This window comes from Cetorhinus maximus, chromosome 28, assembly GCF_964194155.1.
Source record: "Cetorhinus maximus chromosome 28, sCetMax3.hap1.1, whole genome shotgun sequence".
NCBI lineage: Eukaryota > Metazoa > Chordata > Chondrichthyes > Lamniformes > Cetorhinidae > Cetorhinus > Cetorhinus maximus.
The window spans coordinates 13,592,374-13,610,916 of record NC_135906.1 but is presented as its reverse complement, the minus strand read 5'-3'; the positions used below and the strand labels follow the sequence as shown (position 1 = coordinate 13,610,916).

General features: G+C 45.3%; 1 protein-coding gene across 2 annotated transcripts in view; it reads right to left on the bottom strand.

Annotated features, from left to right (window-relative positions):
- Positions 1 to 18,213, bottom strand: part of LOC144668813 (adhesion G protein-coupled receptor E3-like) — a 68,404-nt gene extending 50,191 nt beyond the window's left edge. For both annotated transcript variants that reach the window (XM_078531188.1, XM_078531187.1), the window contains exon 1: positions 17,984 to 18,213. Coding sequence is in view for 1 of the 2 variants with exons in the window: in XM_078531187.1 (XP_078387313.1) it covers positions 17,984 to 18,053 (70 nt within the window). In the remaining variant the exon portion in view is untranslated. The remainder of the gene's footprint in view (positions 1 to 17,983) is intronic.
- Between the last annotated feature and the right edge of the window lie 330 nt (positions 18,214 to 18,543).

The window sequence follows — 18,543 nt, the reverse complement described above, 5'->3', positions numbered from 1 at the left end:
TGTGTCCCTAATGAGTGAAGTTGCCAAACCGTAGGCAGCTTAAGGCTTTGGTCCTGTGTCCTTCTCCTTAGAAAAGTCAAGCTTGAAAGGTGATCTGACAGAGGTCATTAAAATTATGAAGGGTTTTGATAGGGTAGACGTAGAGAAGTTGTTTCCAATCGTGGGGAAGTCCAAAACTAGGGCCCATGAAGGTAGTCACTAATAAATCCAATAGGGAATTCAGGGGAAACCTCTTGACTCAAAATGTGGTTAGAATATAGACCTTGCTGCCACTCATCTTGGTTGAGGTGAATAGCATAGGCATATTTAAGAGGAATCTAGGTAAGTTCATGAGGGAGAAAGGGATAGAAAGATATCTTGATAAGGTGAGATGAAGTTAAGAGAGTGGGAAATCTGTTTTTTTAATTTGTTGATGGCATGTGGGCATTGTTGGCTAGGTCAGCATTTATTGCCCATCCCTAATTGCCCTTGAACTGAGTGGCTTGCTAGGCCATTTCAGAGGGCATTTAAGAGTCAAGCACATTGCTGTGATCTGGAGTCACATGTAGGCCAGACCGGGTAAGGATGGCAGATTTCCTTAGTCAGCCAGATGGGTTGTTTCCGGCAATCGACAATGGTTTCGTGGCCATCATGCGACTTCGAAAACCCAGATTCTTTTCTTATTGAATTCAAATTCTGAACCCGTGTCACCGGAGCTTTACCCTGGGTCTCTGGGTTACCTGTCCAGCGACACTGCCCCTACGCCACTGCCTCCCTATTCAAATACCACTCAAAGAAACTTTCGTTCACACGTTTAGGCACCTTTAGCCAAATGGACAATGAAGGTGGTGGTGGGCCTTCTTTATGAACCGCTGCAGTCCCTTTAGGGAGGTCCAAGATTTTGATTCGTGGTTTTGTGGCTTGGAGGCATTGGTGTTCCCCTGTACCTGCTGCCTTGTTCCTACTAGATAATGGCAGCCACGATTTGTAGTAGGTTTCCTGTCTGCTCCTCTTGGCTTATGCCTGTGGTTCTGGGGAACGTCTCTATGCTCGATGAGTACGACTGACCACTCTCTGATGCTGCGTGTTTTGTAGTAGGTTAAAGTGTGAGGGTTACTGAGAAGTTGCAGCTCCTGAGCAGAATTAGTTGCACTGATGTGGAACTGTATTCAGCTTGCCTCCACATTCTCCACCATAGTCTACATTTCAATGACATTGTGAGGTGGTATCAATCTAAGATTGTAGTACAGGCTTTGACTCAATACTAAACAGCTGTTGTATATACTATATAGAGATGAAAACAAAGCAGAAATCACCCCTGCTGCTAAGTTGTAATGTTCAATGTTTGGGCGCTGCACCATAGGAAGGCCCTTCAGTTCCTCACGTTGGGTGACCGACAACAATTTACAGTTAAATCATGCCTTTAATGTCATACGATTTCCCAAGAAGCTCCACAGGAGTGATGTCAGCAAAGTTTGACACCGAACCAAAGAAGGAGATATTAGGGTGGATGATCTAAATCTCGGTCAAAGATGTAGGCTTTAAGGCGAGTCTTAAAGGAGGAGGAGGGAGAGGCGGAGAGGTTTAGGGAGGGAATTCCAGAGTTTAGGTTAGGGCTGAGGCAGCTGAATACACGGCCACCAATGCTGGGGCGATGAAAACCGTGTTGGGGGGGAGGGGGTGCACTACTGGTTGGAATTGGAGGGATGCAGATAGGTCCGAGGGTAGTATGGCTGGAGGGGGTTACAGAGGTGGCGATGGCTGAGCCCAAGGATTTGAACACAAGGATGAGAATTTTAAAATCGAGGTGTTGCTGGACCAGGGGCAAAATGTGAGTCACGGAGCACAGGGGATGATGGGTGAACTAAACTCTGTGCGAGGAATGTGGATTTTAGATACTATCGCCCAATATGATGTCAACCCACAGGTTTTGAAATCTTGATGAATCTCGGATAAAGATCAAAATAAGCCGCATTTCTAAAATATCCCGCAGCACCTTACGGCCAATGAAATACTTCTCCAGTAGTTACTGCTGTGACAATCAGGGCTCTGCCTCATCGTTCTAGAGTCTTCATCAGCCAAAAAGGGTTTCGGGGTCTGGAATGCAATAGCTGAGAGTGCGGTGGAGGGAGGTTTAATTGAGGCATTGAAGAGGGAGCTGGATTGTTATCTGAAAAGGGAGAACGCACAGGGTTGCAGGAAGAACATGGGGAATGGCACGAGGTGAATTCATCCTGAGAGCCAGTGCGGATAGGTGGGGCCGAATGGCCTCCTTCTGTGCTGTAACAATTCTGTGATCTTGTGATGGAGGAAACATGACGGCCAATTTGCGCACCTCAGAGTCCCATAAACAATAATACGATAGGGCAGCCATGAGATATCGGGTCACCTTGGTCAATGTCAATCCTTGTAGCCTCCAATCTCATTGCCAAACCCCATTCTTTTGAGGGGTTAACTGCTTTGGCATCCGCCATTGCTTTGGGGAGTGGGGTGGGGGCAGTGAATGGAGAGGGAGGGGAGATTCTTCTGGCTTTGAGTCTCATTGAAACTGACTTAACTGCGAATCAATTTCCTCCAGTTTGGTGCTGACAGTCTGAGCTAAATTAACCCATTTACATCGCCAAAAAAAAACTTTCAATTTTTGAGGAAAGAATCAGAAAACTGAAGCTTTCTTACTGGGATAAAGAAGATTAAGCGAGGGCGTAGCAAAGCTTCTCAAAACCGAAAGTTTTTCTGAGGAGGTAAATGGGAAAAGACGTTTTGTGACTGATTGTTGAATTAGTAATAAGGGGGAACACTTCAACAAGAGTGAGTTTTTAAAAAAACATAATTCTCAGCATCTTGGCATCACTAGGCCCAGCCCTACTTGTTCTCGAGGAAGTGTTGCTGTTGGGCCACATTCTTGAACTGCTGCAGTGATGTGGTGGAGGTACACCCACAGTACTGATACAGAGGGCTTTCCAGGATTTTGACCCAGCGACAGTGCCGGAACGGTCAATATATGTCCAAGCTGGGGTAGTGCGTGACTTGGAGGGGCGCTTGGATGTTCCCATGTACCTTCTGCTCTTGGTGGTGGGAGTTGTGGGTGAGGTGGTGGTGGTGGGGAGATGTGGCCCTGTCAAAGAAGTCTCGACAAGAATTGAGGCGGGGACTGTAACTCGCTTAAAGGGGGAAGTATCTGAAATGGAAAAAAAAATAGAGAATGCAGGAAAGGATTGCAGAATTAGTCATTTGGTAGAGCAGAACGTGAGTATTGCTGAAAAAAAATAGACATTTTTTGTTGAAGCTTTTTGTCTTGTACTCATCAGGACAATTTGCAAGAACACCATATGTAAAAGGAAGAACAATTTATACTGTATGAAAAGAGAGTGCTGATTGGTTGGCAAGTGGGCTCTAATTGGTAGAGACATTGCCAAGGAGAATGCACCAGTTGATGGTGACTGATAGTTAACTGCCAAGCATTGTTTGTAATTTAAACCAGGCAGCTTGACTCTGATTGGTCAATGTATTGCCCTGAGCAGTGAATGGCTATCACTTATTTTGATTAGCTGAAACAGGTGCAATGTGTGTACATGTTCTTTCTGTCTGCAAAGAGCTGTGTATTAATATATGTAGCTTCCAGTAGACGCAAATGTGCACATTGCGAGCCCAACTGGCAATCTTAAATCGGTTGTCAGCGTAATTCTTCACACACTGAGGATTATTTAGCAAATGTTGTATAATCGCAGAATCATATCTAATGTTGGACACTGCGGTTTGAGTTTTGCAAGCACAGGCTGGCTGGGTCCAGTCTGTACCTTGCCTATAGTGAACAGTGGAAGGAACATTCTGTTTGATACAATCCGCCCATCTCTGGGGCATGTGGCCCAGATACCTAGCATCACAATGGCACTGAAATTCATATACCACATTACTCATTTGTGTGATAGGCAGAACACCTTTCTGACTTGACAGCCGCATCCTGTTAATGGTAAACACGACTCGTGTTGCTGCTGCAAAGTAGCAGTGTGAAACAGCTAGCTTCACCTGTTGCTCAATGTTTTTAGATTCCTTGCCCTTCCAGGGTAATCTGAGGTAAACTGGGCACTTTTCAGGGCCGAAAGTGACGGCCTTAGGCCCGTTCATGAGTTTGTGTGATATACAGGGTGAAATCATCTGATCAGGGTAGCCATTACCCTTTGATGTGCCCTATTTCGGCAGCAAGCTTGTGTGGTTAGCAAATGGCTCAGGCCCCTATTTACGAGGTTGCTGGTAAGGCCAATCCTATAGCGCGTGGAACTGTAAGAATCCCAATGCGCATATTGACATGTATATCTCTTCTCATACGGTATAAATTGTTGTTCCCTTTACATTTGGTACTCTTGCGAATTGTCCTGGTGAGTGCAAGGCAACAAGATCCAACAAAAAGAGTCTCATTTTTTCAGCAAAATGATAGCAGAAAGACACTTAGAATGATACCTTCCACTGAAGGTCAAGGACTAGCTCAGGTAGATATTAATAGGGTGTATCCTAATGTCTCATTGTTCACAAATATATTCAGATGCATGTTACAGATTGCTCAGGGAGCCTGAGCTGCTGTGGCAACACGCACTTTTACATGCGTGTTGTGGTCTGGAGCTATGGATAGTGATGGTAGAGGCTCCAACATTCTTTCCATCACACGGCCGACCAGGAATCTCTCCCGCTCTTACCGCCTGCCCTTGGCGTGCGTTGGAAGGATTTCCAGGTTGGCACTCGACCCGTTTGGCCGTGTTATGAACACGCCTTCCTTGGCCAACAAGTCCTGGGGTGGGGCTCCAACCCAGAGCTTCTGGCTCAGAGTCAGGGGCACTACCCACTGCGCCATGTTCCAGAATAGGCCCTCTCTTGTGCTGCCGTTTTTATTGTGCTTTAGAGGCGATTGTGTATGCGAGTGTTTCTGAGTCTTTGTTTTGGGGTATGCGTTTTCTACAAACTTCCCAAAGCCAGCTGTGACTTTCGTTATTGCCAGTGTGGCAGGCAATTCAGAATCTGTCAGTTGGCGCATCATAAAGGGTTATCTGTCAGATCACCAGAAGCCAGCTGTGTTAAGCCGCTGGCTCTGATCTTATCGTGGTCTCGCTTGAGTGCATTCTAAGGAGACAGTATTGATCAAAAGTGGCAGGAGTTTAGAAAGCGTCAGATTGTTGTAACGATGTGAAAGGCAACATTTAAATGTCAATGACTGGAGCCCAGAAGAAACGTATACGAATAATTCATCTACAGTAAGTGACACATATTAGATTTGGTCTGTACTGCTCAGAGATTAGAGGAAGCCTTGTTCCGAAGTATACATGTTTATTACGGTTACAAAAGTAACGATCGCGGAAGGGGTAAAATTAAAATACAAACATCAATGGGGTGAGTAAGATCTTGAGATATGGGCCTGCTGACCTGCTAAGATTCTGAAGCGATCAGGCTCAAACTGGCAATTTAAGCTTCCATTCAATCTAAATCTGTTAGTGCCCACAAAAAGTACACGGGAGAAATCTGTTATCAGACTTCTCAGGGCAATAATTTGCCACTAAATTGACATAAAAGATTTAATTCATATTTAATTCGGCCCTCTCACCGCTGAGTCAGAAGGTTATGGGTTCAGTCCACACTGTTAATGACAACTTTTATTTATATAGCGCCTTTAACGTAATGAAACTTCCTGAGGCACAAGTTATAAAACAAAGTGTGTTCTATTAAAAATTATTCATTCACAGGGATGTGGGTGTCACTGGCTAGGCCAGCACTCATTGCCCATCCCTAATTGCCCTGAGGAGCTGGTGGTGAGCCGTCTCCCTGAACCACTGCAGTCCATGTGGTGTGGTGTAGGTTTGGAGGGAGGGAGTTCCAGGATTTTGACCCAGCGACAATGAAGGAACGTCACTATATTTCCAAGTCAGGATGGTGAGCGGCTCGGAGGGGAACTTGCAGGTGGCGGTGTTCCCATGTGTCTGCTGCCCTTGTCCTTCTAGATGGTAGTGGTCGTGGGTTTGGAAGGTACTGCCTAAGGAGTCTTGGTACAAAACTACATAGGAGATATTGGGTTAGATGACTTTAAGCTTGGTCAAGCAGGTACGTTTTGAGAAGAGTTTTAAAGGAGAAAAGCGAGCTAGAGAGGGAATTCCTAAGCTTGGGGCCCTAGTCAACTGAAGGTGCGGCCACCAATGGTGGAGCAGTTAAAATTGAGAATGCACAAGAGGCCAGAATTAGGGGAGTGTCGATTTCTTGGAGGGTTGTGGGGTTGGAGGAGATTACAGAAATGGGGGGTGGGTGCAGTGGTGGTGGGCAAGGCCGTGGAGGCCCAGAAGATAAAAACAGTTTGGACCAGTACTCTTATTTCCCAGTTTTTACTGGTGTTCCATTTTAAGGCATACAAGACTAGTTCGGACCAGTTTCCTTTTATCCCAGTTTTCATTGTTTTTTTCCCTTCTGGAGGGATCTGATTAGAAGGCTGATAACTTTTAAAATCAAGGCCCTGCTTGACCAGAAGTTCTCAAAGCTTAAGTACAGTATCTAGACCAACACCTCCAGTGCAATACTGAGGGAGTGCTGCACAGTCAGAGGTCCCACTTCTTGGAAAAAGATGTTAAACCTACGTTCCATCTGCAGCTGGACCTAGAAGATCCTATGGCACTATTTTCTAGATTTTTCTCCAGTGTCTGGGCCAATACATATCCACCAATTAACAGGCACAAAAACAGATTGTCTGGTCGGTATCAGACTGCTCTTTGTGGGAGCTTGCTGTGCACAAATTCTCAGCTGCGTTTCCTACATTACAACAGTGACTACACTTCAAAAAATGCTTTTTAGGACATTCTGGGATCATGCAAGGTGCTATCTAAATGCAAGCTTTTTCACTTAAAAGCAAGCCTTTTCTTGCTGGACTAGTCAGTCAGTCACTCACTCAGCAATGGATTGTGACTATCATGGGTGTAGTGGAATATGAAACAATGTTTTGCAGTATTGTTAAATTAGTCACTGAGCAATGTATTGTGATTGCCATGAGCTTAGTCAATTGTGCAACAATGGCTTTTCAGTACTGTTGAATTGGTCAGTCGCTCAGCAAAGGGGTTTGTCACATCTTAGGGTTCTGTCAGTTATACAATGATGTGGATCAGCTCAGTTGCAGAGTGTGCCCGCAGTACATTGTACCAATCTATCTGCTGCATCAGATGTGAACTGTGTGGCATCAGATTTACAGGAATGAAACTTAAAATAGCTTTGGGAGGCGATGATAAGGAAAACCAAAACACAATGCTAATGACACAGTTTCCATGTGCATAATCAGATAAGGTTCTAACAGTGAGGCCATTCCCCATTGCTGCATAATTCTGGTCAATTGCACAACTGCGGATGCTGGAAATCCAAAACAAAAACAGAATTACCTGGAAAAACTCAGCAGGTCTGGCAGCATCGGCGGAGAAGAAAAGAGTTGACGTTTTGAGTCCTCATGACCCTTCAACAGAACAGTTCTGTTGAAGGGTCATGAGGACTCGAAACGTCAACTCTTTTCTTCTCCGCCGATGCTGCCAGACCTGCTGAGTTTTTCCAGGTAATTCTAATCAAATTCTAACGTGTGTGCATTATAGTTTTTGCTATGTGAAAACCTTTGTTCTCTTTATCAAGGTCTGTACTCAAGGTTATATAGGCTGGCGTCTGCTGTGATCAATCAATGAGCAAAGAGTGCCAGGTGTTTGTTGGAATTGCAAATCCGCATAGACTTTGTGCGGGCAACTTGCTGTCTGCCGAACAGCCCAGCACCCTCACAGGGCATCTGGGAGTTTAGCGCACAGGGCAAGCAACTGTGTATCTCAACCAATCAGACTGAAGAAACATCAATCAGCAGCGCAGTGTCCAAAGCAGCGAGTGTCTCTGAGAATAGTGAATTCAGTGTTAAATCAGGCACAGGGAGTGAAATATATAGAGGGAAAGAAATTGGATCAAGGTAGAGGGGTAAAAGAGACAGGGAAAAAAAAAACAGAAACTAAAAATTGTTATTACTTTTTAAAATTACTTTAGAAAATTTCAAAACTAATTAAAAGGTGGAAGAGTGAGGCTCCACACTTTAAAGCTTTTTTTTTTAATGGGATGTGGGTATCACTGGCAAGGCCAGAATTTGTTGCCCATCCCTATTTGCCCATGAACTGAACCCATTTCAGAGGGTAGTTAACAGTTAGCAGTTGCTTTGCTTTTATATTATTGAGCAAGATGATATTGTTTGATCTTGCATTCAATGTAACTTAATGAGGTGCAAACTCATGAGTAAGCGCAGCTCTTTCTACCAAAAATAAATAGAGCACTTAAGACCCTATAATTAGCTCTTTTAAAATTGATGGTAATGGTTAATAGTGATCACTTTTGATCCGACATAAATGTAAATGCTTTAAATGCTGAGCTTTAAAGTTCATATCATTGACCACAGCTAAGCTACTCAGCAGCAAGTTTCCTCTCTTCGGCACATTCCCACTCTCACCAAATCCTTGGGCTAGAACTCCTTCCTCTTGTGTCTTTCCCGTTTCCAACCCGAACAAGTGCTTCCTCTTGGTTTGATCTCCCCCTTTAAGATTTCCAGTTATCTTTCAGAAGCAGTAAAGCAAATATTAGTGGAGCAATTATAATCCAACTGGCTGGGCAGGGAACCCGTGGGATGGGCAGAATGTTGCTGTTACAGCCTGCCCAGGTATAGCCTATTCTGCTCACAGTTAAGGAAGGATGTTCAGACCTGAGAGAGGGGGTAGAGGAGCTTCACTAGAACGGTACCCGAGATGAACGACTTTATCAAAAAGACATTGAAGAAGCTGGGATTGTTCTCCTTGGAGCAGAGCAGGTTAAGAAGGAGACTCAACAGAAGAGTTCAGAACCTTGAAGGGTTTTTGACAGCGTAAATAAGGAGAAACTGCTTCCAGGGGCAAAAAGGACATTGGCCAAAGGTCACAGATTGGCAAAAGAACGAGAGGAAGCAATTTTTTCCTTGGCAAGTTGTAATAATTGGAATTGGGTGGTGAAAGCAGGTTCAATAGCAACTTTTGAAAGAGAACTTGATAAATACTTGAAGGGGAAAATTTTGCAGAGCTATTGGCAAAGAACATCAGGGCAGGACTAATTGGATAGCTCTGGACTCGATGGGTCAAATGGCCTACTTCTGCCCCCATGCCTTATAGTCTCTTTCAAAGAGCCAGCACAGGCACGATGGGCCGAATGGCCTCCTCCTGTGCTGCATCATTCTTTGATACATGAAGAATAAAATAGGATGGGTGTAAAACCAGTGTTGCCTGCAATTCCATCAGTTTCACCATCAGCAGTTTAAAAAAAAAAGGAAGATGTGCATTTATAAAACACTTCTCATGATCTATCGGATGTCTCAAACTGTTTTACAGCCAATTAAAAGCTTTTTAAGTGTTTTTGGACCTTTTACACCCCCTCCCCCCAAGCAGACAGGTGGTGCCTTGGTTTAATATCTCTTCTGAAAGACAGCTCCTCTGACAGTGAGGCACTCCCTCAGTACTGCTCTGAAGTACCAGCACGGTTTTTGTGCTTAAGCTCTGGGTTGGAACTTGAACAAGGAACCTTGTGACTCCGGCGGTGGGGGGAGAGTGCTACCAACTGAGCCACGTAAAATCACCCACATAGCAATAGAGTCCTTATCTCAGCCCTCAACCCGCACTCAACTTTTAAACTTGGCCTTACCAAGGATCCTTTTGTTTCCTAGAAGTGTCAACTTTGTTCAGAAATAGCTGAGCTTGACACATGTTTGTCAGCCCCTTCTTATCTGCAGTGAAACAGCAGTGGGTTGAGAAAGCACTTTCAATGGGCTGCTATTTTGTAATAGGCATGGGTGACTGAGCAGCAAACAAGCTGCCTTTGCTATCTATCTGCCTAGGGGTTCCGCAGGTCTTCTATCAGCAGGAGCACAGTGCTTCATGGTGGATCAGCGTCGGCCTAGATAGGGCCCAACACAGCACAACATTGAGGCAGGGATGAACTGGCTGGGAATAGGAGGACCCTGGGCTAGGCTCTGAACTCTACTGATAGCAGTTTTCCTATCACTCCGGGGCTCCAGCCCCAGAGAAGTGTCTTTAGAAAACAGCAGTATACTGGTAAATGGAACAGATGGGAAGTAAGGATATATATATATATATATATATAACAAAAGGAGCAATGAGGGTCATGAGGAGAATATTTATTACAGAACAAATTGTTACCATAGGGAATGCACTGCTGGTATTGGATTCAGAATCAGGTTCAATCGTAATTTTCCAAAGGAATTTGGTTATATCTTTGGAAAGAAGAAAAAAGGTTGCTGTGCTTTGGAGAAGTGCAGAGGGAGCGGGGCTAATTTGATAGCTTAAAAAAAGGGCCAGCACTGGCACGATGGGCTGAGTGACCTCCTTGGGTGTTATATGGCCCTATATAAAGGAATGCTTGCTTTAAATGTTTGACCCAAACATTGTCAGGCACTCATCATTTAATGACTGGCAGCTTTACGCATCAGAGACTACGTAGTGTGGCAACGGGATTACCAGGCGTAGCCATCTTTCAACCTCCCACCGGGGCCACTGTGACTGCGGTGAGGCCATGGTGTAAAGCTGGGAATGAAACTGATATATGAAGGTGCCTCAGTCCCAGTAAGAGTGAGACTCACATTGTACCTATTGTACATCTCAGATCAACCATAGGTGATAATTGGCTCAAAAATATTCCTTCTAACCTCCCCCTGCTGCCAGTTGTTGACTTTAGGTTACAGAACCACTCCAGAAGCTGAGACTTAAGGTCTGGAAATATGAGTTCAAATCCTATCAGGCCAGCTGTAGAATTTAAATTCAGTATGACGAAAAAAAGAGACATGTCGAAGTTTTTCATCTTGCACTCATCAGAACACTCGCACGAATGCCAATATTAGGTATTCAAGCAAGTGTCCCGATGAGTGCAAGACGAAATGCTTTGACATGTCTCTTTTTTCAGCAATACTCAAGCTTTGTACTACCAAATGACAAATTTAAATTCGATTCTGGACAGTCCTAATAATGGCAATCACCTGGTTGTAAAATCCCACCCGGTTTACTAATGTCCTTCAGGGAAGAAAATCTCTTGTCCTTACTTAGTCTGGCCTCTATATGACCCACCACAATGTGGTTGAATCTTAACTGCCCTCTGAAATGGCCTGGCAAACCACTGGGTGGTATCCAAGGAAGGGGTAAATAAAAGCTGCCTGTGCCAGTGATGCCCACATCCCATGAGTGAGCAAAGTAAAGGTTAAGGTTTCGAAGGGGACCACATTTAAGCCTCCCTCAACCTGTGCGAGGAACTCCCTTGGCTCAACCACTTCTTTTCAAGTCCGTTTCCAGTTTGGCTGGAGGTATTGACCAGAAGGAAAATTTCGAAGCTCTCAAGCAAGGTTGTCGCCCTCATCACACCAGGGGAAACCTCACCCCAAGAACAGGAGCCCCTTGACTCATTAAAGAAAGAATTTGGATCCATATAGGGCCTTTCGCAACCTTAGGATGTCCCAAAGTGTTTTACGGAGAATTAGATCTGTTTTGAAGTGTGGTCACTGTTGTAATGTGGGAAACATGGCAGCCAGTTTGTTGCACAGCAAGATCCCACAAACAGCAACGCGACCATGGCCAGGTATTACTCTGTTGGTGATGTTTGTTGAGGGAGAAATAGTGGCCAGGGCTTCCCTGCTCTTCTTTCAAATTGTACCATAGGATCATTTACATTCATCCCAGAGGGCAGACTACGGTTGCCAACAGTGGTTAAGTGTATTCCTGGAGGTTTCATCACATGTCTTGCCCTTATGCGCCAGCCATTGGTCAACCAACACATCCACCCTTGTGATGCACTGCCCCCCTATGCCGATTGGAAAGCAAAAAGACTCACTACCCAATTGGATGATGCTCGATTGTCAGCCAGACAGCCTTTTGTTCACATATGCAACATTTTTTATATCTGGTGAAGAGAAATGTTCAAACAAAAGTGACAAAAGGACAATCTTTTTTTTAATGTCCCCATGATTTTTCTCCAGGGTTGCACACGGCAGTGTGCTGGAGATTGATCGTCAATTTCCGGAGACTCCAGGCCAATCCTGGGGGGCTTGGCAGCCCTCTAGGGCCGGCAGAGGGCCTCGGTCTAACATCTCACCCGGAAGACAGGACCTCCAACCGTGCAGCACTTCCTCAGTACTGCACTGGGGGTGCTAACCTGGATTTTGTGAGCTGCAGTTCACATTAACCTTCCCTTTCTCTGGCAGATGTATTTCCAACATTTTCTGTTTTTATTGCAGGTTTCTCATAATATCTTCTGAATAAATTGATTTGTGGTATAGAGAACGCCTGCAATATTTAATTACCTACCGCTGCTCCATCCAAGTGCTCTGGGCAGATAAGGTCGTTTAGAGGTTAATTATTGCTCGGTTAGGAAAACTGCACATTAGGTCGTGCTGGTAAATTTCCAGTTTCAGGCTGGGGGACAAAAGTGTGTATGAAAGGGCTAACATTCCTTCCCTTGTTTCAAATGCTTCCGACAATTTCAAGCATGACTTCTCAGGCTACTGCGACACAATCGGGAGCGATGAATAGAACAACAGATTCCTGGCACTGAGTCACGGACTGGAATCCAAGCGAGGGAGGCTTGGATGATCTCGTAGTCACAGGGAGTAAAGTGTAGTCTGGCTGCCTCTCTCCCAGCTCACTGCTTGAATATAAACTCAGGCCATTATTCAGGCCTTTTGTCTTCTGCTGAGTTTTGTGCTGTGTGTCTGGCTATCTGTGATTGCCGCCACCACAAAATGAACCAGGATAAATGGTCACGGCTTCTTAATGCCGGTTTCCTGAGAAATAATCAGCATTATATTTCCTGGAAATCCTAACTTCGGCCTGTAGCATCATGACTGAATCTTCTACCTAATTTATTTCACACTGACCGAATCCTCTACCCGGCCTGTTTACGCACTGCCTACATCCTGGCGGGGCGGTTACCAATGACCAGAAACTTAGCTAGACCAGCCATATAAATACTGTGGCTACAAGACCAGATCATAGGCTGGGAATTCTGCGTCGAGTAACTCACCCCTTGACTCCCCAAAGCCTGTCCACCATCTAAAAGGCACAAGTCAGGAGTGTGATGGAATACTCCCCACTTGCCCGGATGAGTGCAGCTCCCAACAATTAAGAAACTCAACACCAACACCATGCAGCCTACTTGATTGGCGCCCCCATCCACCATTTTAAACATTGACTCCCTCACTACCAGCACACAGCAATGGTAGCTGCGTGTACCATCTACAAGATGCAGTGCAGCACCTTTCACCAAGGCTCCTTCAATAGCATCTTTCAAACCTGCGACTTCTACCACCTAGAAGAACAAAGGAAGCAGAAGCAGGGAATCGCCTCCAAGCCACTCACCATCCTGACTTTGAATCATAACGCCATTTCCACTGTCGTTGGATCAAAAATCCTGGAACTCCCTCCCCAACAGCACTGTGGGCGTACCTACACCACAGGGACTGCAGCGGTTCAAGAAGGCGGCTCACCCACCACCTTCTCAAGGGGCAATTAGGGATGGGTAACAAATGCTGGCCCAGCCAGCGAAACCCACATCCCATGAAAGAATTTTTTAAAAAAAATCAATCAAATTTACCCTGGCTGATCTCTCTGTCTAACTTATTATATGTATAATGAATTGTTGACCAGAAAATGGTCTGTGCCGCGATTAAACATTCATCACAACTCGCAGCTCTGTACCGGAAATTTTCATCTTCCAGGTGACTTCATGGAAACAGAACAGAACCGAATGGGATCTCTGATCTAGACCCGGTAAGGCTCTCTATCTAAAAGCCACATAAAACAACTGTGTAGGATGTTCCAAAACTACACTGCAAACATTTAAGATGCAGCTTCAGAATAATCTTGCTGTTGCTTTGATAGCTTACTGAGCAAGTGCACCTGCTACCATGGTACTGAGTCACACAGAGCAGTAAGGATCTAGACCGGGGTATTACATAGAGATTTGCCGCACAGAAACAGGTGGTTCCACCAGTTAATGCCGGTGTTTATGCATCACAAAAGCCATAGAGTCATTCATAGAGTTATACAGCACTGAAAGAGGCCCTTCGGCCCATCGTGTCCATGCCGGCCATCAAGCACCTTTCCATTCTAATCCCATTTTCCAGCACTTGGCCCGTAGCCCTGTGTGCTATGGTGTTTCAAGTGCCCTTCTAAATACTTCTTAAATGTTGTGAGGGTTCCTGCCTCTACCACCCCCTCAGACAGTGTGTCCCAGATTCCAACCACCAACCACCCTCTGGGTGAGAAATGTTTTCCTCAAATCCCCTCTAAACCGCCTGCCCCTCACCTTAAATCTATGCCCCCTGGTTATTGACCCCTCCACTAAGGGGAAAATTTTCTCCCTATCTACCCTATCTATGCCCCTCATAATTTGGTATACCTCTCTCAGCCGCCACTCCCCACCCAGCCTTCTCTGCTCTAAGCAAAACAACCCCAGCCTATCCATAGCTGATAGGCCTCCTCCCCTCATCTCACCCCATCAGCAAATCCTTTCATTCCTTTCTCGCTTAGTATTTACCTAGATTCCCCTTAAATGCATCCTCATGTACTCTCTGCGTAGCGAGTTCCACAAACCATGCTCTGGCTAAAAGTTTCTCCTGAATTCCTTTTTGGATGTATTGGTGACTATCATGTTTATAGTCCCTGCTTTTGGTCTTCCCCATCAAACCCTTTCGTAATCTTAAAGTCCATGTTAAGTTGACTGATCCTGGGATATCGGTACGGGTGCTCATATTGCTGGATTGGAAAGAGGAGGATTTTAAACCAGAATCCCTACTCCTAATAACCATCCAGTAATTCCTGTTGGAAAAGGTACACATGGAGATGTCAAAACGATGACAGAATCTGGCCTCAGTTGTGTTATTCAAATCTTCAACTGTTTCATCAACAGTGTTCTCTCTCTATCATAAGGCCAGGAGTGGGATGTTTGCTGATGATTGCACAGTGTTCAGTACCAGTCACAATTCCCTAGATAATGCAGCAATCCATGCCTGCATGAAGCAAGACCTGGACAACAACCAGGCTTAGGCTAATAAGTGGCAAATCAATTTCACTCTCCACAGGCACTGATCATCTCCAACAATTGAGTATCTGACCACCTCCTCATAATGCCCAACAGCATTGCTATCTCTGAATCCCTCTCCATTAACATCCTGAGGGGTCAACATTGGCCAGAACCTCAATTGCACCAGCCACATAAACACCATGGCTACTAGAGCAGGTCAGAGGCTGGGAATTTTGCACTGAGTGATTCGCCTCCTGACGCCCTAAGTCAGTCCACCATCCACAAGGCACAAGTCAGGAGTGTGATGGAATACGCTCCATATGCCTGGATGGGTGCAGCTCCAACAGCATTCAAGAAGCTCGACACCATCCAGGAAGAAAGGACCTCTGTTTGACCACCAGCTCTTGCATAACCATCAAACATCCAATCCCTCCATCATTTGGCTGCAACATGTACCATCTACAGAATGGATGGCATCAAGGCACAAGGCTTCTTCAACAGCAGCTCCCGGATAAGGGGACACTATCACCTCGGAGTTCCCCTTCAAGTCACATAATATCCTGACTTCACAGAATGACAGAAGCGTTACAGCATGGAAGGAGGCCATTTGGCCCATTGTGTCTGCTCTGGCTCTCCGAATGAACCATTTAATCATTTCCATTCTCCCACCTTCTTCCCGTGGCCCTGCACATTCTTCCTTTTCAGATAGCAATCTAATTCCGCCTTGATTGAGCCTGCCTCCACCATATTCTCAGGCAGCGCATTCGAGATCCTAACCACTCGCAGTGTGAAAAAGTTTTCCCTCATATCGCTTTTGCTTCTTTTGCCAATTACTTTAAATCTGTGCCCTCTCGTTCTCGGTCCTTTCATGAGGGGTGAACAGTTTTTCCCTATCTGCTTTGTCCAGAGACCTTCCCCCTACCTTCCCCATGATTTTGAATACCTCTATCAAGTCTCCTCTCAGCCTTCTCTTCTCCAAGAAAAACAGTCCCAACTTCTCCAATCTTAGAAATACGTCGCTGTTTCTTCATCGCCACTGGATAAAAGTCCTGGAGCTCCCTCCCTTGTAACCTCGCAGCAGTACCTTCACCGCCGTGCTTCACCAAGAAAGCTCATCACCTTCTGAAGGGCAAATGAAGGTGGGCCATAAATGCCTACCTTGCCAGCAATGCCCACATCCCAGTTAAAAACAAAGACTCAGCATGTGTGGGCGCAAGTGAAAAGCATCTACTTGTGTCAGGAAGAGGATGGTGAACCAGAGGAAAGACTTAACAGCTTCAAAATAAGACGGGATGAAATACAAACGGGCGAGATGGAGTGGAATCCCATTGCAGAGCACTGGCCAAAAGCTGCGGGTGTTCAGGTGGACATGTAACGCTGAACAATAGGACATCAAAACTGCTGCAGCTGTACCAATGGTTATTGGTGTGGGGCTACTTTCACACAACGTGCACTGACAGTAGAATTCGCATCAAATGAAACAGCGTGAGCGAGTCTCTGATGTGGCTGTGAATTGCTTCGTTTTGACTCACTGTTGGAAATTTCTGCCCTGATCCTTGTCCATTGGTTGAATCAGATTGATAGTTGCACGGGTGGGTTATACCAGGCGTCGTTAGCAAATAACAGGAAACATGAATAAGATATTATCGCTTTTATGGCATTCTACAAAGCAGGGTCTTTCCCTGTGCTCCCATATCGGTCTGTTCTGCCTGCCACATACCTCTTCCTGCCCTATTCATGTGTTTCCTGATCATTTCCCTGAACAGTTTCTCTGATCCACATCGAGAAAAGAACGCAATGTTCTACACTTTCCTGGTCCAATTTATACTTCAATATTTAATTCTATAACAGGGTTTGTTTATATCTTCTTGCTGCTGTCTTTTTCCTCCTATTTTCAACCTGTTCTTTGCCATCTCCCCTCTCTCTGCTTCTTACATCCTTTCTTTGCTTCCTTTATCTGTTCTCACCTTCACACTCTCCTTCTGTTTTGCTCTGCCCCACCTTTCTCTCCCCTCTTTCCCTATTTGCCCAACCATTCCCTCCCTCTTTCCTTTTCTCTCCCTCTGCTAGTTCCCACTCTGCTTTGTTTTAACATGCTTTTTTCACTCCTTTTTTTTCTTGGCTCCTTCGTGTGTGTGTGTGTGTGTGTGTGTGAACGTGTGTGTGTGTGTGAACGTGTGTGTGTGTGTGCGTGTGCATGTGTGTTTGTATGAGCATTATCGTGTGGCTCAGTGTTTAGCTGTGGCTCGGTTGGTAGCACTCTTGCTTTCAGGGTCACAGGGTTATAAGTTTAAGCCTCACTCTTGGACCTGAGCTTACAAACCTAGGCTGATGCTCCCTCACAGTACCAGGAGGGTGCTGCACTCTCTGAGGCACCGTAAAGCACTTTGCAATGTCCTATTGAGGTGAAAGGTGCTATAAAACGCAAGTCCTTTTTTTTCAGATCTATTCACCCATACTGAAATAACTGAGAGGACTTCAGAAAACCCCCCAAGAAAAATTTGCAATCTTGATGTTTGCATGGCCAGTTTCAACCGACTAGCTGGAAACCCCAGAAACATGCTCCCTTATACCCTGCGCTGCCACTTGGTAAGGAGACTGCCAACAGAGTTGGCAGCCTTACCCACACTGAAGGGAAAAGTGCCTCGATGCAGAGGTACAAGCTCTGACAATGGAAAACACATATGGTCACATCATTATATTTAACACAAGGAGACGCTTTACTCTCAGCCTGACAGATGCACCAACGAGAATAGTTAAAACTCCAGGAATTATTAGAAGTGGAAACCAACAGAATGACAATTCATAGAGAAAATAGGACTGGAGAGATAGACGGAGAGGGGACAAGAGAGAGGAGAGATAGACTGAGCAGTGACTCAGAATTGGACTTTGTGTCTAACATAAAGTGGGCTTGTCGACTTACCCAGCAAAGAGAAGCTACTGGATTCCATGAATGAAAGGTGTTGCCTACTCGTCATATGAAACAGCAGCATGTTCCTTTAAAGCAGGAAAAGGGTCCTCTCACACACTGTAGTCACACACTGCTGGTGCTCTGCCGTTCCCTGTACTGCCCTCACAAAGCTCTCCCGTCACTGACTGCTACCCTGCGTATCTGACAGGACTGATCATGCATTTAGATTCATTGTCTTGCCCCTGCAGCTCTAGCTCCCTCTACCACGGGGATTTCGAACCAATGAATAAGCTATCGGGGGAGGAGCCTTGATGGCATTTTCATGCTTGTGTAGTTATTAATTACAAGTAATGAGTCACTGTTTATTCTGGTTGATGCTATAATTTTTTCTGCACTGCTCTGGGATTTCCTCACCAAGCTTAAAAAGGGAACTATGTGGCTGCTGTAATAAATTCACATAAAGTCACCCACCCCACTCAATTCCTCTGCCAGCCCTCGGTGCTCAAGGAATCACTGGTGAAAGCACATCGGATTTAAAGCGATTGGCAAAAAAGCCAAAGGTTAGACTGCTA